This window comes from Heterocephalus glaber, unplaced genomic scaffold (genome assembly GCF_053883595.1).
Source record: "Heterocephalus glaber isolate CG9 unplaced genomic scaffold, H.glaber_assembly_v1.0 deba00001733, whole genome shotgun sequence".
NCBI classification, from domain to species: domain Eukaryota; kingdom Metazoa; phylum Chordata; class Mammalia; order Rodentia; family Bathyergidae; genus Heterocephalus; species Heterocephalus glaber.
In genome coordinates, this window is record NW_028258444.1 from 18,115,420 (window position 1) to 18,135,831 (window position 20,412).

General features: G+C 45.6%; 2 protein-coding genes across 5 annotated transcripts; one reads left to right on the plus strand and one right to left on the minus strand.

Moving 5' to 3' along the window:
• Positions 1–1,253: 1,253 nt before the first annotated feature.
• Positions 1,254–15,523, plus strand: Drc2 (dynein regulatory complex subunit 2). Of its 2 annotated transcripts, XM_004863064.3 has the most exons (8): positions 1,254–1,588; positions 2,237–2,404; positions 11,899–12,068; positions 12,736–12,874; positions 13,760–13,957; positions 14,122–14,340; positions 14,890–15,042; positions 15,125–15,523. In XM_004863064.3, the coding sequence occupies exons 1-8, from the start codon at positions 1,457–1,459 to the stop codon at positions 15,440–15,442; spliced, it is 1,497 nt and encodes a 498-aa protein (XP_004863121.1). In that variant the 5' UTR covers positions 1,254–1,456; the 3' UTR covers positions 15,443–15,523. The 2 variants fall into 2 exon arrangements, with proteins under 2 accessions (XP_004863121.1, XP_004863122.1); XM_004863065.3 differs by lacking the exon at positions 2,237–2,404 and having other exon boundaries at positions 1,269–1,588.
• Positions 15,524–15,887: 364 nt separating this feature from the next.
• On the minus strand, positions 15,888–19,613 carry Fkbp11 (FKBP prolyl isomerase 11). 3 transcript variants are annotated; one of them, XM_004863062.4, is made up of 6 exons: positions 19,356–19,613; positions 19,102–19,167; positions 18,575–18,662; positions 18,230–18,263; positions 17,796–17,866; positions 15,888–16,132 (listed from the first exon to the last, which is right to left on the minus strand). In XM_004863062.4, the coding sequence occupies exons 1-6, from the start codon at positions 19,479–19,481 to the stop codon at positions 15,915–15,917; spliced, it is 603 nt and encodes a 200-aa protein (XP_004863119.1). In that variant the 5' UTR covers positions 19,482–19,613; the 3' UTR covers positions 15,888–15,914. The 3 variants fall into 3 exon arrangements, with proteins under 3 accessions (XP_004863119.1, XP_004863118.2, XP_021098826.1); XM_004863061.4 differs by having other exon boundaries at positions 19,102–19,222; positions 19,356–19,574; XM_021243167.2 differs by having other exon boundaries at positions 18,230–18,380; positions 19,356–19,568.
• Positions 19,614–20,412: the final 799 nt, after the last annotated feature.

Below are 20,412 nucleotides of genomic sequence, written 5' to 3' on the forward strand. Positions count from 1 at the left end.
TCTCACCACCCCTCCTCCGGGCAATGGATAACTATCCTGGTTCAAGCTCCCATAGCTCATTACCATAGGCTGGGTGGCTAAAACAATGGGCTGAGGAAGCCAAGATCAAGGCACCAGCAGATATGGTGTCCGGTCAGGGCCCTCTTCATGGCTGCTGACAGCAGAGTTCTCCAGGCGTCCTCACAAGGACGAGACAGCACTCATTCATCTCCACTTCTAAGGTCACGAATCCCATCACAGGAGTGCACCTTCACCATGTTGTCCAAATCTTATTACTTCCCCAGGACTGTGCCTCCTGATATCACCCTGTTAGGGGGTTAGGGGCAATTTGCTTTCTGTCATTATAGCTTGGCCCTTTCTGAATATTTCATATGAATGTTGTGATACAATGGTCTCTTGTGTCTGGCTTTTTCCACTGAGAATAATGCTTTTGAGGTTCATCCACATTGTAACAGGTATCCATAATTTTGTTGTTTTGTTTGGTTGGTTCGTTTTTGGTTTTGTTTTGCTTTGTTTTGAGACAGGGTCTCCCTATGGAATACAGGCTGGGCTTGAACTTGCTATGTAGCCCAAGTTGGCCTCGAACTCATGGTGATCCTCCTGCCTCAGCCTCCCCAGTGATGGATTATAGGCTTGCAGTATCATACCTGGCAATTTGTCGTTATTTCTGAATAATATTCCATTGTATCGGCATAGCATATTTTGTATACCCATTCATATACTGATGTACATTTATGTTGTTTTTAATTTTTCCAATTGGGCTATTAGAGTGATACAGTTTGCCAGGCACAGTGGTACATACCTGTAATCCCACCACTGGGGAGCCTAATGCAGGAGGATTGCGATTTTGAGGCTAGCCTGGACTACAGAGCTAATTCGGGGTTAGCCTGGCTACACAGTGAGAATCCACTCAAAAGAAAAAAATGATAATTAATTTTCTTGTTTAGTTTGATTTTCCTGGTACTGGGGATCCAATCTAGGGCCTCGCACATGCTTCTACCACTGAACTACATCCCAAGCCCTTTCATTTTATTTTTGTCTTGCAATCTCCCTGCCTCAGCCTCCCAAGTAGCTGGATTATAGGCACACCCCACCGCATCCCGCTGAAATTAGTTTTTGAGAGGTGGAAGGATCCTTTCCCAAAAACTGACCGCGGTCCTCCAGCGGGCAGGGGGCGCTCCAAGAAACGGCTCTTCTTCCAGCCTCTCACAGGGGCGTCTTAACACGATCTTTGTTGCTAGGAGACCAGAAGCATCATTCCGCTGGAGAGACGGGGTCTGGCGAATAGCTCCGACACTCTCTTGCCCCAGAGCTGAGCTCTACGGTTCTGCTTCCCCCTTCGGTAGTGCCAGGGGCAGTTCCAGAAGGCGCCTTTCCAGGGGTTTCCCTTCTGTCCTCTCTGACGTGAGCGGAGGCTCCTTACCCAGATCCAATCCCCCCACCCCCACCCTGAGCCATGCCTAAGAAGGGGAAGAAGGCCAAGACGTCCCTGTCCAATGAGGAGCAGCTGCTTCTGTTTCAGCAGAAGTTGCTGGCCGAGGAGGAGATGGCCAAGAAGAAAGAAAGGCTCCTCAGCCAGTTCTTGAAGGTGATGGCCTTCTGCATACTGACTTGCCCAACCCCACCCGCCCCTGTACTGGCCCTGTCCCCTGGTCCCTGTCATTGTGGCTCATTTTCATACCGGCATTGCATCCTCAGGAAATCCTGAGACCCACATTCACTTGGGGTTCTGGCAGTCTTGTTTGGGAGGTGGGAAAGTGCTCTGTGAAGCATGGAGGAAGCAGGTGGAACAGAGGTTGACATCTCAACTGAACCGCAGAACTGGGGCAGTGGATGCTGTCAGCTGTCTGAATTCAGCTGTCTTGAATTCTGATATTGTCCCTGGGGGGTGGAACAACATCCAGGTCTGATGCTTTGTTGTGAAGGAAATGCATTCTGGCCTTCCCTAAAATGCCATAAGGCTGTTTGCAACTTACTCCAGCCCACCCCCCAACAAAAATAGGAACCCCTAAGTATTTTTTTTTCACTACTGGGGATTGAACTCAGGACCATGTGTTTGCAAGGCAGGCATGGTGCCACTGGAACCCCTAAATATTAACCATCAGGAACCTCGGTCCCTCAGAAAACACCAGTGGTAAAACACCAGCTTACAAATTCAGAGTGAGCTTGATTGTTGTGCTGTGTCGCCAGGGTTTGGGGATTTACCTCTTGGAGGTGTACTTACTCCTTCACACAGGACAAGCTGGCCAAGGAGGAACAAAACAGTGCCCTGAACCTTAATAAGATTAACATGCAGTGGAGAACTGTCCTCCGGGAAATCAAGACCAGAGAGCTTCACAAGGACATCGAGATCCTCAGCCAAACATTTGAGCGAGTGATGGACTGCAAGGACAATGTCATCAAGGTAGGCACTCTTTCCAGGGAAACACTGGAGTGCAGCCTCCATACCCTCCTCATAGAATGGTCCTAGTCAATTCATTAACCAGCCAGTCTTGAAGCCCTCACAAGACACAGTCTGGCAAAGCCAGGTCATTGGTTTTCACTGAAATGAAAAACAGAATATTGAGCTGTGGTTTATCCCCTCCCTCCTTTATAAGAGACACTCTCTTTGGTCATCTATGACCCTAAACCAGTATAATGCAATATCAGAGCTGTAAGACACAGTTAATATTACTCAGTGAGTTGAACTTAGGTCCACATATTTATTTCAAGGTCAGAAGGCTCAGTTCAAGACGGGAACTGATGGGGGCTGTGCGCATGGGTATCTGGGAACTAAACCCTCCACCATTCCACCTTTGCGGAAGTGGCCCAAGCGCTCCTGGGATGGGCGAGCTCCCTGAGTAGGTGCTGATTCCTGCAGGTGACAAGCTGCAGCTCCAGCAAATCACTGACCCCACTTATGCAGCTCAGTCTTGGAAGCACTGAGTCCTCCCAGTGACTGAGATTTTCCATCCATGAAGCTACCAGACAGATCTGCAAAGAATATCCTCCCTGGAACTCAGTCCCACATCTACAACGTGAGGAAATGTAGCCTGACCTGGCAACATTCAAGTCTTCCTGAGTTCAACATTTCTGAAATGGAGCTCCCCTGCTGCCATCCCAAGCTCCTAGGGCAGAGAAGGTGAGCCGGTCCCAGCACCCGGAAGGAAGCTCCCCCACCACCATCCCAAGCTCCTAGGGCAGAGAAGATGAGCCGCGTGAGTGCCAGAAGCACCCCACCCCCCCGAGGAAATGAGAAGACATGTAAACAAGCCGCAAAAACAGACTTCCAGATCACCTACAGCAACCCCAAAGGGAAATGAGATGGAACAATCTGATACTCAACCACCTGGACTCTCTGAACTGGCAACAAAAGAGGATCTGGGAAAAATGAAATCAGAAATAATTACTCAGATAACAGCAAAGATTTTGCTCATGGTGCAAGACATGATTAATAAATAAAAGACAGATAAAAAAATAGAGGATCTGAGGAACATGATGGAATCCCAACATAGGAAACAAATGGAATCCATAAAACAGATGCAAACAGATTTCCAGGAGATTAAAAACTCCATCGAAAGCCTGCACAGCAGAATGAATCAATGTGAGGATAGAATTTCAGATATAGAAGAAAAGATTGCAATTAGTGACCAGGAAAAGAAAAATTGCTTTAAAATTGTAAAAGAACACGAGAAATCAATCCAGCAGCTGCTAGACCATGCAAAGAAGAATAACAAAGGACTGATTGGAGTCAATGAAGAAAGAGGAGAGAGTGCAGATGACATAAAAAAACTCTTCACAGAAGTGATGGCAGAAAATTTCCCAAGGAGGGGAAAAGAACTTGACATACAGATAAGTGAGGCATATAGGACTCCAAATAGCCTTGATCAAAAAAAAATCTACACATAGGCATATAATAGTTAGGATTCCAGAAATCCAACAGAAGAAGAAAATTCTACAAGCAGTGAGAGAAAAGAAACAAATCACATACAAAGGAAAGCCCATCAGAATCACAGCAGACTTCTCAGTGCAAACCCTCAAGGCAAGAAGAGCTTGGAGTGATGTATTTCAAGCCCTTAAGGAAAACAGCCTCCAACCCAGATTGATGTACCCTGCAAAACTATCTTTCAAAATTGATGGAGAAATAAGATACTTTCATGATAAAGAGCACCTCAGGAACTTCATGAATATCAAACTGGCACTCCAAAAAATTTTAGACAATACCCTAGGAAAAGACAATGAGGATCACAACCCCAGGAAACCCAGCAGAATGAATCCATTGGGCATGACAAATTAAATGCAAAGGGAGAGAATCCAACAAAAAGAAAAAGTCATGACAAGGCTTTTAAAACTTTTAACTTCATCTCCCTAGTGAGTGTATAATTCAATCTTGTTATTGTACTGATTAGTATTTTTCTGATTCTAGAGCTGCACACCATTCCTTGTGCTATACTGGCTATCATCTTCTTATATCTACTTTTTAATTGGGTTGTCCATTAATGAGCTCTAAGAATTCTTTATATATTCTGGTCATAGGTTATATGCATTGTAAATATGGTCTGTTTAAGGACTACTTTTCATTTTAATGATGTCATTTAAAGTTCTAAATTTTGATGGAATCTCATTTATCAATTTTTTTCTTTTATACACCATGTCTTTTGTATACCAGGTAGTTCTTGCCTACCCTGAATTCATAAATATTTCCCTTTATAATTTCTTCTTAAAGTTTTATATTTTTAGGCTTTCATATTTAGGTTCATTGATCCCTTTAAGTTATTTTCATGTATAGAAATAAAGGGTTGAGGTTAATTTTTTATATACAGATACCAGGTGTTCTAGTGCCATTTGCTGAAAACACTAACTCTTCCTCGGCTCTTGAATTGAGTTTATATTCTATAAAATGCTAATGTTAAAAAATCTTTCAAAACTCAGTGGACTATATATGTGTGGTTCTATTTCTAGATTCTCTGTTTTATTCAAATGATCTATATGTCTTTCCTTACACCAACAGTGCCTTGATTACTGTAGCTTTAGAAGAAGTCTTAAAATTAGGTACTAAATGTCTTCCAACAGTGGGGTTTTTTTTGTTTTTTCAACTTTTCTAGATCCTTTGTACTCCTACATAACTTTTAAATTTCAATTTTCCAATTCTTCATTTATAGCAAGTATACACAGACCTGAATTTTTATATATATCTTGTGTTTTCTAATCCTGCTAAATTCAAATACAAGTTCTAGGGGCGCCTAGAGATTTCTTAGTATTTTCTCTATAGATGATCATTTCATCTACATATAAAGATTTTGCTTCTACCTTGCCAATCCTATCCTAATTGTGTCATTTTATTGTCAGACTATTTTGGTGGGGCCTAGGTTTCAAAGTTTAATGGACAGATAAAGAGTAAGCATATCTGCCCTTGTTCCCCACCTTAAGGAGAAAGCATTGTATCTTCTCCATTCATATAAGGTATTCTCATTGGAAGTATGGAGTACATGTCTTTAATTTGTTGAGAAGGTTCTGTTCTACTTCTAGTCTCCTGATAGCTTTTACCATGAACAGCTGTAGAATTTAGTCCAATACTTTTTCTCCAACTAGTGACAGGATCATATGGCTTTTTCCTTTCCTCTGTTAAAATGATGACCTTTGGGGGTGAATCTTCCAATGCTGAACCAACACTGCCATCCCTATAACAAAACCACTTTCTACATACTGCCAGATCTGACTTTCAATAGTTTGTTTTGTTAAACAAATTTCTATCTATTTTCATACTTTTTTCTTCTATTATCTTTATCCAGTTTTAGGATTAGCACAATGTTGATTTCCTCAAATGAGAGGAGAAGTGTTCCTTCTTTTTTCTGCTTTAATGGTTTGATATAATTTATCAGTTAAAATGTATATGAGCCTGCTGTTGTCATATAGGTAGGTTTTCAAGCTAGGAATATACTTTCTTTAATAGGTGCTATTCAAATTTTATATTTCCTCCAGAGTTAGTTTCATTAATTTGTCTTCCAAGGTACTTCTTAGAAGTTGTCAAATTTATTTCAAAACAGATTTTTGAAATATGCTTTCTGTATCCTTTTTTAATTCTGTAAAATCTGTGGTAATGTCTCCTAGATCTTGGTATTGTAATTTAAAAAATGTATAATTGATATTATGTAACAGGAAGAAAAGGTCTAAAAGAGCAGGGGAATTGGGAGGGGTAGGGGAAAGGAAAAAAGGGAAAAGAAAAAATATGAGAAAAGGAAAAAAATGGAAACAAGGTCTTTGCAAATAGGGAAGGGTGGAGGGGGTGAAGGGAGGGCAAGGGAAGGGGGGAAGAAAAAAAGAACCAAGAGACTCATGTAATGGTACAAGATCCCAATGATGAATGTAACTGTATTTTATACCGAAAATGTACAAAAAAAAAGAAGGGAACTGACTTGCCCAAGGTCACATAGCTAATCTCTGAGAGAGCTAAGATAAGAGCATGGGTTTCTCAACTCCCACTCCAGCGCTTCATATTACAAAATTGTTTGCTCACTTTGATCCAATTTCAGTAATCCTGAAAAGATCTCCATACTAAGACCAATTTTGGATTTCTAGGCAATTCAGCAAGTCATGTTTATGCTCTTGGGAAGTTCTTGATTTCATGCCATTCTTTCTTCTAAGGGATTTTGCTGTAACCCTTATTTAATTCTACTCTTTAGAGCTGTTTCCTGACTCCTCCATCTTTTCCATCTCAAACAAAACAAAACAAAAAAATCCCACAATAACAGCAAATATACACTGTCATCATGCTATTCTTCCTCTAGAAAATGTGTCTCTCTTTTATGTTGTAAGCCCTGACCCCCCCAAAAAACAAAAATCAGCAGACCTTGGGAAGCTTCAGGAGATGCATATTGAGAGTCCTCAAATATGCAAAAATCATTACACACTAGAAATCCTCACCCTGCCAGATATACCTTGTGGCCGGTGTGTGTATGTGTGTCGTGCTGAGGATTGAACCCAGGGAGCATTGAACTACATCCCAAGCCTGTTTGTTTCATTGTTCATTGAGACAGGGTCTCATTATGTATTCCAGGACAGCCTTGAACTTGCTGTGTAGCCCAAACTCACAGCAGTCCTTCTGCTTCATCCTCCCAGGTGCTGGAATTATAAGCATGCACCATCCACCCAGTTACCTTATGGCTCTTTAAGTGGCTTTTTCCAGACCTTATTGGGAGTTAACAGATAATTGATGAGAAGAGAGCCAGTGGTATTCATTAAGGGATGCTGAGCAGTTGACTGGGTTTGCCCATGGGGCAATTGGCTTTTTCCTGTTCAACAGCCTTGTAGCTTATGATTATAGTCCTTGTCTTAGGTAAATCATGTGCTGCTAGTGTAACGCACTTTCAAGGTTGTTCCCGAATAACAGACTGCACATATTAAAAATATGCAAATGCTAGAGATCCTCACTTGCTCTCTCAACTTCTTCACTTCCCACACTTACACTCTACCCCACACCATCTGATTTCCACTCTTCATTGGAAAAGGTCACCCATCCAGAATTATCGCTACATTTCATTATTATTCCTCCTCTAACCTGACCTCCCTATGGCACTGCCACCTTTGATCATGCCCCATATCTTAACATCGGCTTTTGGATTCCATGATACCATTCTGGCATTTCTCCTGCCTCCAACACACACACACACACACACACACACACACACACACACACACACAGTCCTCTTGGGAGTTCATCTTCCTCTCTCCATCCCCTGAACTTTAATACTCCTCAGATTTCTGAGCCTGGCCATCTCAGCCTTTAGCCATTGTCTAGGAACTAGACATCTAACTCATTACCCTGGCTGTAAGTACCACTTAGATAGTGATGACTCCCAGGTCATAACACCAGCCTGGATTTTTCTCTTGACTTCCAAATCCTTCTGTTCAAGCTTCCTGGGTGTCTATTTCAAGCTGTTGCACTGAACTCACAACTGGACTCCTGTGTTTTCCCTTCTCCAAAGAGCCCCATTCTCCATAACCTGGTCTTCCTTACACTTTTCTATTGGGATAGCCAGATTCACTGAGTCATCCAACCCAGAAATGTGGGAATCATCCCTGATCCCTGTTATTGACTCCTGCTTAAAGTATTTTTCAGAGCCATGCTCTGCTCTCCTTTCCCACTGTCCTGCTGTAGTTGAGACCTGGACCTTGTCTCTCATCTGGACAACTGAAGTGGTTTTCTATCTTCCAGCCTTCATGGTCAGCTGCCTCCAGATGGTTCTCTGTGCAATTGCCAGGATTACCTTTCTAAAGCAGACATCTATTCCTGTCACTCCACTGCTTAATCCTCCTTAGTGACCCATCTCATTTACAGGAAAAAAAATCCAAACTTCATGGAAAGAACATAACAGCCCTCATGATCTGACCCCTCCCTGTACCTGTCATACAGCCAGTCTTGTTTCTTTCTTTCTTTTTTTTTTTCCCCATACTGGGGATCGAACTCAGGTCCTTGTGCTTGCCCAGCAGGAGGCAAAACCACTGAGCTAAATCCCTGGCCCTAGCCAGTCTTGTTTCTGTTGGTTGTTTATCTTGTTTGCAGTGCACAGGATCGAACCCAGGGCCTCATGCATGCTAGGCAAGCACCATACCATTGAACTATAGCCCCAGCACCTTTTTTATGTTGATACAGACTCTCTTTAACTTGCCCAGGCTGGCCTTGAACTTGAATCTTCCTGCCTCAGCCCCGGTCTTGTTCCTTACCTGTGTCTTTGTTCTTGCTTTTTTCTCTCTCTGGAATTCCCTTTTCTCCATCTCCCACCTTCCTGGCAAACTTTCACTCCTCCTTTAAGGGCTGATACAAATAACATTTCTTCAGTGAAGCCTTTCTCAGGGCTGCTAGTTACATGCAGACGCTCAGTCCTTTGTATCTGTCATTTAATGAATCATCAATCTCATAGCGGCTTCCATGTTGTAGTGTGACTTTCTGCTTATTTTACACTTTCTCTACTAGACTGTGAGTTCCTTGTGCATGTCTTTTCCTCTCAGAACTTCAGCATCCAGCACAATGCTGGTACACAGCAGGGTCTGAGAAACATTTGCTGAGTAAGTGAACAGTCTCCTATGATCAGCATCTATTTCACATGATCTTTCTTTCATTCTGAACCTACAAGGTCAGAGCTGGCTCTGTGCAGGGGTTCAAGGTGCCTGGATCATGTGGACACTCAATGAATTCTGTTTTGTTTTCTTTAATTTTAATTTGTTTTACTTTTTTGAAGATAATAATTCACCATATTCAAAATTCAAAAGACAAAAAGGGTTATTTAGAGAAAAATCTCTCCTCCCAGTGCCTTCCAGCCATACCATGTCCCCCAACAATTCCAGTCTTGTAAAACTTTTTTCACAGAAATTATAGTAGTACACATAAGTGAAATTAAGCCTCTCCTCCTTTTAAAAAAAAAAGATAGTATTACACACTATTCTACACTTTGCTTTTTTCCTTTTTTCATTTAATAATATATCTCGAGAGCCAGGCATGGTGGTGCATACCTGTAATCTCAGCCTTCTAGGAGGCTGAGGCAGGAGGATGCCAAGTCAAGCCCACCCTGGGAAACTTTCCAATAGATATAGATATCTAGATCTGTCTGTCTGTCTGACCAAATGTGTGTGTGTGTGTGTGTGTGTGTGTGTGTGTGAGAGAGATACTGGGGACTGAACCCAGGTTCCTCACACCAAGCTACATCCCCAGTCCTTTTTTATTTTTTATTTTGAGATAGGGTCTCACTAAATCACTAAGTTGCCCAGGCTGGGCTCAAACTTGAGATTCTTCTGTCTCAGCCTCCCAGAGGTCTGGGATTACAGGTGTGTGCCACCCTAACTGGCCCTTCGTTTTTTAATAATACTGCATATTAATCTAGATTGTAGAACATGTTACATTGTCCTTTGTATTTCCTATATTTTGGCAATTGAGAAGCTTGTAGTTGTTGTATTCTTCCATCAAGAGGCATATAATGGCTAGTTTTCTTTTTGTGATTTTGGCACCTACTGATGATCCATTAATTAATTGAGGGTTGCAAAATGCTGATTTTCTAACAGTGTTAGTCTTTTTTCTTTTTTTTTTTTTTGGTACCAGGGATCGAAATTGGGTCCTTGTGCTTGTAGGGCAGGTGGTGGCACCATGGAGCTAAATCCCCGGCCCAGTATTAGTCATTTTTTAAAGTATTAACTTGAATACATCTATGAAAAAATACTTCCCCTTATTTACCACTCAGTTAGCTGGAGGTATCATTTATATATGAAAGGCAGATAAATGCTTTCTCTTCCCTTTATTTACTAGTTAAAAAAAAAAAAGGATTGGTTGTTTGGCATCCTTAATGGTGACTGGTTTTTTTTAGGTACTGGGGATCAAACTCAGGTCCTTGTGCTTTCGAGGCAGGTGGCGGAACCACTGAGCTAAATCCCAGCTGGTAACTGTTTTTTTAAGAGTACCTTTATGAACTCATAATTAAACATATTTAATATTGTTCAATTTTCAATCCATTGGGGGGTTTTTGGGGGGTTTTTCAGTACAGGGTCTCTCTGTGCAGCACAGTGAATTCACTGTCTTCCTGCCTTGACTTCACATTCTTCCTGGCTCAGCCTCACAAGTTCTAGTGTAACAGGCATGAGCATGTTTTTTGTTTGTTTGTTTGTTTGTTTTGGTACCAGGATCCAACTCGGGTCCTTGCCCTTGCGCACAGGTGGCAAAACCACTGAGCTAAATCCCCGGTCAGGCATGAGCATGTTAATAACCAGCTTTTATCTTTACTGATGCTCAAATTGTCCCTTCTTGTGGGGGGGAGTGGGGAGTATAAGTGTTCCAGTTATCTATTGCTACATAACAAGCCAGCCCTAAATTAGGGCTTGAAACAATTATTATCTCTCCTGGTTCTGTAGGTAAGACTGAGCTCAGAGGTCCCTCAGGCTCTTGCAGTTTTCAGGCAGGTGTCAGCTAGGGTGGCAGTCACCCAGGTCTGATGGGGCTGGATGTACTCCATGGCCAGCAGCTAATGCTGTCAGTGGGGCACTTAGCTAGGCTGCTGACTGTTGTCATATGGCCCCTGCATATGTGTTCAGTTTCTCACAGCATGATGGCTGGGTTCCTAGGAGCACCCCAAAAGGGCCAGTAAGATAAGGTCAGATAAGGGCTATTCTTGAAACTGGCACAGCACCACTTCCACCATTTTTTATTAATCCAAGTAGTCATATGGTCCACCCAAACTCAAGGAGATGGAAAAAGAAATGTGTGTGTGTGTGTGTGTGTGTGTTGCTTGAGACTGAACCTGAGCCCATGGTTTTGCACATGCTAGGCAAGTACTCCATCACTGAACTACTTCCCAACCCGTCACTAAGTTGCCCAGCCTGGCCTTGAACTTGCATTCCTCCAGACTTAGCCTCCTGAGTAGCTGGGGTTACTGGAGTGCACCACCACACCCGGCCCTGAGACACTACTTTTTGATGGGGAACTGGCAAGATCATTTTGCAAAGGTTTTCAGGTGGGAGATATCTGGTTATCTTTGCAAAATGTAATCTGCAAGTCAGCCAGTTCATGTTGGTTCCTGAGTCTGACTTGATTTTATTGGTCTTTGACGGCTTATTTACTATCTTATACAACATGTACTAGGTTCAACTTATGTTCTGCCTCAAAGCAGCCATTTCTCCAAGAACCCCCGGTTCCTCGGTAGCTCCATCACTGTGTCTGCTGTCTACCGGCCACCAGCCACCTTCATAGGGTGTCTTCCTGGCACTCTTGCTTACCTTCCAGCGTGAGCGGAGAGCCAGCACTCTGAGAGCCAAAGACCGGGATTTTGCACCTAAGGGGAAAGTGCTGTCAGCCATCCGGGAGCCAGCTGCACACATTTTCATTTCCTCACACAGATGCCACTCCAGTCAGATGGTAACTCTCTGCTTCCCACCCAGTCTTTAGCTAAGGACCTGGCCGAGGCGGAGGAGCAGTACGCCCATGCCCTGCGCAGCCATCTGCACAATGTCGACCAGCTCTTGGCCCTGCAGAGGCGCCGGCTCAGCCTCCTGGAAGAAAGTTACAACATGGAGCTGGAGGCCCTAACCATGGAGTTTGAAACTGAAAGGTATAGGAGTGAGAAAAGACAGGGGACTGAATCCAGGGCAGAACCCAGAGTCTGTGCGAAGGGCTGCCTGGAAGCAGGGGGCCATCCCACTTTATGACCTGAGCCCCGCAGAACTGATCCTGAGTTTCTTCCGGATGAACTCAGGTGTAGTCTGCAGCCTGCACTTCCCTTCATCCTCGCCAGGCCCCTGTCTGTGTACCTTTGCCACCCACTTCTACCTATCAAGCCCTACTTAGCTGACAGTGGACAGGGAAGTAAATTTGTTCTTCTAAATTTTTGTACAATATGAATGTGTCACTTCAAATACCAAAATGAAGCCAGTGTGGTTGTGCATACCTGTAATCCTCACACCCAAGGAGGCTGAGGCAGGAGGATCACAAGTTCAACCCCAGCCTGGGGATTTAACAACTTAGCGAGATGATGTCTCAAAATTTAAAAATTAAAAGAAGCTGGGAATATAGCTCAGTGTGTGGGGCCTGGTACTGAAAAAATGATAATTTTATTCATTCCTTCTGGCCCTAAAATAATAGAGCCCTCCTTCCCCCTTCACTGTCAGTACCTCAGAGTTGGTACCATTCATAGAGTTTTATTACATACTTCTTGAGCCGTTGTTATTGGCCCATATATTCTAACCATCAGAGCAGGGACAATGTCTTGTCTCCAACAGGAAGACAATTACTGACCAACACGAGAAAGAGATTCACTACCTACAAGATGTCTTCATGGCCATGGAGCAGAACTACATAGATTCTGAGTATGAAAGCAAGCTGGAGTTCCAGAGCATGTGGGATGATCTCAAAAACAAGGTACAGGGAGCATGCAGGGGTAGGAACTAGAAGAAAAGTGAGAGAACAATTGCTCAAGGCTACAAGAGCCAGAAGAGAGCCCTGTAACCAACAGTCAACAGAAGTTGGTGGCACTGCAGGTGCCATATTGCTCTTTGTAATTTTGTGAAAAATGGTCAAGAGGGAAGACCATTCTAAACTGTCAAGGGAATGCATTTTACAGCTAAAAAGTACCAAGGAGAGAACATCTGATTTCACCTCTGTAATTTGTAGATGAAGAAATTAAAGCCCCATGAGCATGGTGGTGCATGCCTAAAATCCAAGCCCTTGGGAAGCTGAGGCAGGAGGATTACTGTGAGTTCGAGGCCAGTCTGGGCTACATAGTGAGTTCAAGGCCAGCCTAACCTACATAGTGAGACCCTGTCTTAGAGAGAGAGAGAGAGAGAGAGAGAGGAAGAAAAAGAAATGGAAAGAAATTAAGACCCAAAGACCTGACCCAAGTCAAGCTGCTGGTTTGTGGTAGCACTAGGAGAATCTAGATTTCCTGCCCATTGGCCCAGAGTTCTTTCTACTATCCTGGAGGTTTACAAACCTAGGCAACCTGCATTCCCAGGTATGTGTTCTTGTTTTTAATTTACTCAATGATTTGTAAAACTTCTGAAAAAGTTGCCTAGGCCTGTGATCTCAGCTACTTGGGAGGCTGAAGCAGGAGGATCATAAATTCAAGGCCAGCCTGGGCAACTTAGTGAGACCCTGTCTCAAAATACAAAAAAAATTGGGGGGGGACATAGGTCAATGCTCCCTGTATTCCACCCCCAATACCAAAATAAAGTGGATGAGGTTGTTGGTAGAACTGAAGGGCATTAATATTATTCTAAGCATTTAGTATTTGGGGGCATTTCCTAGAATTTAGAAGAGAAGCACTTTCTACGACTACAACTGGAGAATATAGTAGAAGATCTGTGTAAGAGGTTCCAGGAGGCACTCAAGAGATACACTGATGCCACAGAGGACAGGAAGATTGCCTTTGAGACCCTGAAGGTGAAGGATGAGAAGAGCTCCAAAGAGATTGAAGCACAGATGAAAACAATACAGAAATTACAGGTTAGCACAGCCCACAGGAAACACTGCTTCAAACTGACCCCGTGTCATGGTCTCAGCACTCATCGTTGGGTGGGGAGAGACAATTTGCTCAGATTTCAGTCTCACTGTGGACCCCCATGTCCCCTGCTGGTCATGTGTCTCCTGCATCTACTCTGTCCCTCCAGGAGGCCATAGCTGTTTCAAAAGGCAAGATCATGCTACACAGCCGAGAAAGCGAGGATCAGAACCAGTATATCCGCAACGACAAGGAGCTGGTCCTTATACAGCTGCGAAAACTTAAGGCCCAAAGGAGTCAGGCCTGGGGAACATCCCAGGAGAACTTAGTCAAACTCACCCGGGAAAGTAATGCCGCCCTCAAGGCGCTGAGAAAAGTCGTTGATAAGGTAACAAAGGGAGCTGGGCATGGTGGTAAATGCTATATTCCCAGCACTAGGGAGGCTGAGGCAAGAGAATTTCAAGTTTAAGGGGAACTTCGCAAGATTCTGGCTCAAAAAGAAGTAGGGGTTGGGGATGGGGCTGTAGCTCAGTGGCAGAGCACACCTGAGCTTGATCTCCAGAACCAATAAATAAATAAATACATAAATAAACAAACAAGGTGAGGGCAATCAGAACAGAGCCAAGGAAGCTAGTTTGAGGTGAAAGGGGTACGGAGAGGTAGAGGAGGGCTTCCTCTTGCTTCCTGCTTCCCACCTAAGTGGTTGCTTTGGGTTACCTTTTTTATTCCATCCCCTTACATTTTAAATAATGGATGAGTTAATTCTATAGGAATTAATTAGGACAGCGCTCAGCCCATGGTGAACATTGCATGTTAGATATATTTATTACTGTTGCCTCCCACTGGATGAGCTTTCCTGGATTCAAGCAGGCAAATGGACTCCACCATCTCCCCTTCCCACCCTCTTCCCTAATTCGTCCTCACCTGCTTTCAACAGGGTGAAAGGATCCTTAAACTTGCTGAACTATGTAGGAAATTAGAAACTGAGGAAGAGAAAGTGCTGCCTTTCTACTCATCAGTCTTGACTTCTGAGGAGCAGGAGATTGAGTTGCAGAATGGAGGCAAAGAGCTCACCGAAGAGCTTGCAAAGGTACAAGCTGGGGGCTCAAAGCGGTGGCAGCATTTGCTAGAGGGTCCTGCTGCACACCTTCTCCCTCTGCTTCAACCCCTAGGTGATGGTGAACTACAGTGCGATGGAGAATTTCTGGAAAAGGTACAATAAAGTGAAACTGGAGCAACTGAGCCTCCAGCACAGACGAGCCCAGCTGTTAGAAATCAACAGGAAGCTTCGGGAGATGCTCAAGCAGTACTTGGATGGCATCTCAGTGAGTGATGAAGTGCTGAGCCAGCTCAACCCACTGTTCATAGTCAACCATCGGAGTAACTTACCTCAGCCCTTGTCCACACCAGCAGCCCAGCCAGGTGACAGGCAACCTCCAACCCCTTGCAACATTGTTGAAGCAGCCCATGGGATCTCCCACACCCTGTGACACAAATGGAAGCCTCTTTCCAATCCCAAGATTTTGTTTTTTGGGAGACCTAAGTGATTTGCTATTAAAATCTTCACAGAATTTATAGTTTCTTGTATTTGTTCCACATTAGACAGAGCAATCTGTTTTGAGGACACTAGGAATACTGCAATCCCGGAGAGTGCAAAGTATAGTCAGGCAATCCTGGGAGGCTCACGCTCAGTGCAGCATGGCCGCTTGGCACTGTAGCACCATGAGGACCTAGAGATCCTATGGGCAGACTTCAGACCAGGTCCTTGGGGAAGACACAACAGCAAGGGGAGGCCAAGGGAAACGGTGGTCCAGGCCTCCAACCTCCACCCCAGGCCAGATCCAAGTCCAGAAACCCTCTTTACTAAGCCCTTCGCCTTATTCCCACTTACATAAGCAGCCTCAGAAGAAAGTATCATGTAAGAATGCAAAGAGGTTTTTTTCTTGTTAATTACTATTTTTATTATTTCTTTTTACTCTTGTTTCGTTTCTCTTCTTTGAGCTTCTTTTTGGAGACTTTAGGTTGGCTGGCCTTTCTGTATAGGTGATACCCAATGAGGCCCAAGAGGGCTGGAACCATAGCCATGCCTACCAGAGGCAAAACGCCCTTCACCAGCTTATGCCAGTAGTTGGCTCGGATCAGTGCAATCAGCTCCACGTCATACTGTACCACTGCATCCGCTGGAGAAGTAGAGGGAGGTGAGGGTTAGGATTTCTGTGCATTTTATCCAGAGCTCTGAATCTGAATGAAAAAAGGGAGAGTGGGCCACAGCCACATGAACTGTGAAGCTGTGATGTTGAATCCCTGAGACAAAAGCAGAGGAGGGTTGCGACCAGTCTACTGACGGCTAACCCAATTACACATGGGGTTTGGCTTCAGTGACAGGTCTCTGACACAGAATAGGAAACACATGATTCTTCTCCACTTTGAAGTGGAAGAACCCTCTACACCAACTGACCCTCATTTCCAAACAGCCACATGGGTAGAATTTTTGCATAGCTGAAATCAATTAACTTTAAACTAGACATCTTTTACATTCCACCAACCAATGAGCACACTCAATGTGATTATTAGAAAACAGGTGTCTGGCATTAGAGCTGAGGAAAAAGAAAGAATGAGTTAAGAAGTAAGGGACAGGTGGAACAGGAGCCAGTGGAAGGAGAGGTACAAACAGAAGCAAATAGTTGGGCGTGGTGGTGCACACCTGTAATTCCAGCACTGGGGAGGCTGAGGCAGGAGGATCACCATGAGTTTGAGGCCAACCTGGGCTACATAGTTCAAAACCAGCCTGAACTACATAGTGAGACCCTGTCTCAAATAACTAAAGAGCTGAGGATCTAGCCCAATGAAAAGGCCTGGGTTCAGTCCCCAGTAACATGTGCATGCCTGGGCGCGCGTCCACACACGCGCACAGGCGCACAGATGCACAGACACACACACACACACACACAGTTTCTCCTTAGTCTCCCTACCCTCTTTTCTAGGCTTCCTGCTAAGCTGGATCTAGGATAATAATAATGCTTCTAATGTTCTGTGGAGTAAAACACATTTTGGCTAATAGAACATCTGTTAAAAGCAAGAGATACACAGGGCCCGAGTTTGATCCCCAGTACCAAAAAAAAAAAAAAAAAAATGTTCGGTGACATTAAGTATATTCTTTGCCGGGGATTTAGCTCAGTGGTTCGGCCGCCTGCTTCACACGCACAAGGACCCGAGTTCAATCCCCGGTACCAAAAAAAAAAGAAAGAAGAAAAGAGATACATATCTTGGGAAATCTGACCAGTCTCAGCCTTATGAGACTAGAAATCAACAATGCTAGATATGAAGGCTTTTAAAATTATAGGTTAGCCAGGCGTGGTGGCACACACCTATGATCCCAACACTCAGGAGGCTGAGGCAGGAGGATCGCTCCAAGTTTGAGACCAGCCTGGGCTACATAGTGAGTTCAAAGCCAGCCTGAACTATATAGCAAAACCAAATCTCAAAAAAATTATAAGCTGGACTTGGCATTTAAAGGTTGCTTTTTGTTTATTTTGTTGGAGTTCCTTGGCTGCTCCAGGAGGGGCAGCATAAGCAGCAGCCCCACATGACTCAAGCAGCTATCTCTTTCCTCAAAAGCTGCCAGTGGCCAAGCCAGTGGCCTAAACAGGTTATATGTCTGTAGTCCCTACTGGTAATTTGAGGAGGAAAAAAGAACCCCCACAGAAGGAAGCCCCAGCCCCTACTGTTCCTTTCAGCAAAAGTGATCTAGACCTTCTGAAGCTCCAGAAAGAGTTGTAGTCCCTTGTAGTTCTTAGGGAATAGGTATTTTGATGGCCTAAGAGACAGGCTTAGTCATATTACCTGGGATAGATGGCGGAAATCCCCGTTTTCCATAGGCCAAGTGAGAAGGGATGACTGCCCTTCGCTTCTCTCTGAGGAAAGGAATGTGCATCACAGCCAAAGGCAGTGGGCCAGCTGCCTTCATCCCTGAGGCTCCACCAGCAAAACCCCTTGGATATTCATACCCCAAACATGACCTCTCCCACCTGAGGACCTAACGAGTTGACCAGTAAAGGTGTCCTTCTCCCTAAATGTCTCAACTTCTCAACAAGACCAATGGCCAGAGAGGCTCAGAGGCTCTGGATGTCCTCAGGGGTCCCACTGACCTGGACCTGTCCAGTTCAAAGCCTGGCCCCTTTATCCCACATTCTCCTGCTCCTGGAAAAGCAGGGATGGCACAGAAATCTCTACCCAAGCAAAGAGGTACCCAGGCCCAGCCCTGCCCAGATACTCACCCTACACACATGTCTAGAAGGCTCTGCTCCAGACCTTGAGAAAGAAGACATAACTGAATTGCAAGCTGCTTACATTCCCCAAATTACCCGAAAGGAAGATCCAAGGTGCCACTCTGACCATCACTTGGGCTTTGCCCAGCTTCTCAAATTCCTGGCATCCAGTGGGATATGGGACAAAGAGGAGTGAGTGTTAGAAGTGGGGTTTGGGCCTTAGGAAATAGCTACTAGATCCATCCCTAGGCTCTTGCTCATTCCAGGGAGCATTTCCAGGGCAGCTTTTGGTTAAAGAGGCTAAGGAAGGGCTTAGGTTGGAAAGAAACAGAACGAGAGAAGCAGGTCACATACCTGGTATCACCTGCTTTTGGCCAAGTTCTATAACCAGAGGGTCTCTGCTCAGAGAAGTGTCAATAATGCGTCCATCTACCAAGCTGCCCTGGGGGGGAGAGAGAGAGTCAAGAGCACACACCTAGTACAGTACCTCTCCCTTCCAGCGGGCGGACAATACACACCTGGACCGCCGGGTGGCGACAACTCCCTTAAAGCAGCAGCCCAACGACCCCCCCACCCCCCCACGGGGGGCGGGTAGAAAAGAACAGGAAACCCCGAAGGGATGGAGCTTCTCGGAGATCTCTCCACCCTTCGTTTCTCAGTGCCCCGGTGGAACTGGCGGAAAAGCGCCCCGGGAAATGGGCAGGGAGGAGGAGCGCCCCTCCCCCCGCCACGTGCTCGAGGACCCCGTTTCTTCTCCCAAACCTCTTGCCACGTGTCCGAGCCAAGGTTGACGTGTTTCAGCGGGGCTCCGCCCCCTCCAGGCCCCGCCCGGCCCCCTCCCGGCCCCCTCCCTTCCCCTCCCCTCCCCTCCCGGCCCTCACCGTGTAGTGGATGTGGAGTGTGTCTCCGAAGGCAGCGGTTTCCGCACACGGCTCGGGGGGCTCCACCTGCGATCGGACTACAAGGGTCATGGATGCTCCTCCAAAGGTCCAGTGCTGTCCCCTAGACCCAGCACCCCCCAACTCAGTTCCCGCACTTCCTCTCCTCCCCCCACCCCCGCCCCGGGTTCGTTTGACCCCCGTGTTCCCGATAAGTCCCTGCCCGTGGGGGCCTGGAACCGGGACCATCTCCTCACCAGGGTCTCCACTTGTAGGGTCCGGACTGGACTTTCGGTTTCAGACCCAGCCTCGGCCCGACACAGCACCCCACTGAACAGCAGGAGCAGCAGGTGGAGCAGCAGTAGTGAGGGGCGCAGGGTCATGACTGGACGGGACCGGGCACGGGCACTAGGACGGCTGCTGGGGCAGTGGCGACTAGGAGAGCGTTCCCTCGGCGCCCAGGCCTGACTGGACGGGACGGGGCGGGTCTCGGAGCAGCTAGCTCCTCCTTCCGCAGCCCTTCCTCCACCCTGTCCCCACCTCCTCGTGGGAGGAGGCCGCGGGAGCCCTCCCTAACCGCTGAGATCGGAGGTCGCAGCTGATTCTGACCAGGTCTGTCGATTAGCCATTCTGTCCCACAGGAGGGGTTGACCACATAATAGCCACTTACTGTGTGCACATCTACTGTGTGCAGATTAGTTTCTAGCCTTCAAAACTACCTTGAATGGTAGGCGCAGCTGTTTCCATTTTACAGCTAAGGAGCCAAGTGTGCAAGTTGCTTGTCCATGGTCTTCAAGCTGGGTGGCCACAGAAACAGGATTCAAACTCAGCTCTGCCTGAGTCCAGAATATTTCCTCTAAGATACGTCCCTCCACACCACCCTGGCAGTGTCTGGCCCCCTCCAGCCATCAGCTGTCAAAGCAGCATCCCTCCCACCTGTCTCCCTGCAGCTTGAATTTCTGGAAAGTTAGATCCAGAAGAAAGCCCGCAGCTGTCCTAGGCCCCTGCCCTTGGAAAGTTAACTGAAAAGCACAAGAAGCTACTTTCCTATAAGAACGGGGGGGGGGGGAGCGGGGGGTGTCGTAGACCTTTTCCTCTAACGCTACCATTTTCTTTCTGCTCTCATCAACAATCTTTCCAGAAGGATGGCACATACAATCCCTTCATGTTTGTGAAGGGCTTCAACTTATTTCAGGTGCTCCTGCCAGTCCTCTTGCATGATTTAAACCCTCAATGGCCATCCCTCAGGCTTTGGCACCTAGATTCTGCTCACTCAGCAGCACTCAACAAGTTCACTGTAAGGAATCTACGGCT

What these genes read in the sequence shown, in the direction of transcription:
- Drc2 (XM_004863064.3), top strand. Translation starts at nt 1,457, where the DNA reads ATGCCTAAGAAGGGGAAGAAGGCCAAGACGTCCCTGTCCAATGAGGAG. An exon ending in AAACAATACAGAAATTACAG is followed by an intron (nt 13,958 to 14,121) that starts GTTAGCACAGCC and finishes CTGTCCCTCCAG; the next exon opens with GAGGCCATAGCTGTTTCAAA. An exon ending in TGAGAAAAGTCGTTGATAAG is followed by an intron (nt 14,341 to 14,889) that starts GTAACAAAGGGA and finishes TGCTTTCAACAG; the next exon opens with GGTGAAAGGATCCTTAAACT.
- Fkbp11 (XM_004863062.4), bottom strand. Translation starts at nt 19,481, where the DNA reads ATGACCCTGCGCCCCTCACTACTGCTGCTCCACCTGCTGCTCCTGCTG. An exon ending in CCAAAAGCAGGTGATACCAG is followed by an intron (nt 18,264 to 18,574) that starts GTATGTGACCTG and finishes TTCTTTCTCAAG; the next exon opens with GTCTGGAGCAGAGCCTTCTA. An exon ending in CTTCTAGACATGTGTGTAGG is followed by an intron (nt 17,867 to 18,229) that starts GTGAGTATCTGG and finishes TCCTTTCCTCAG; the next exon opens with AGAGAAGCGAAGGGCAGTCA.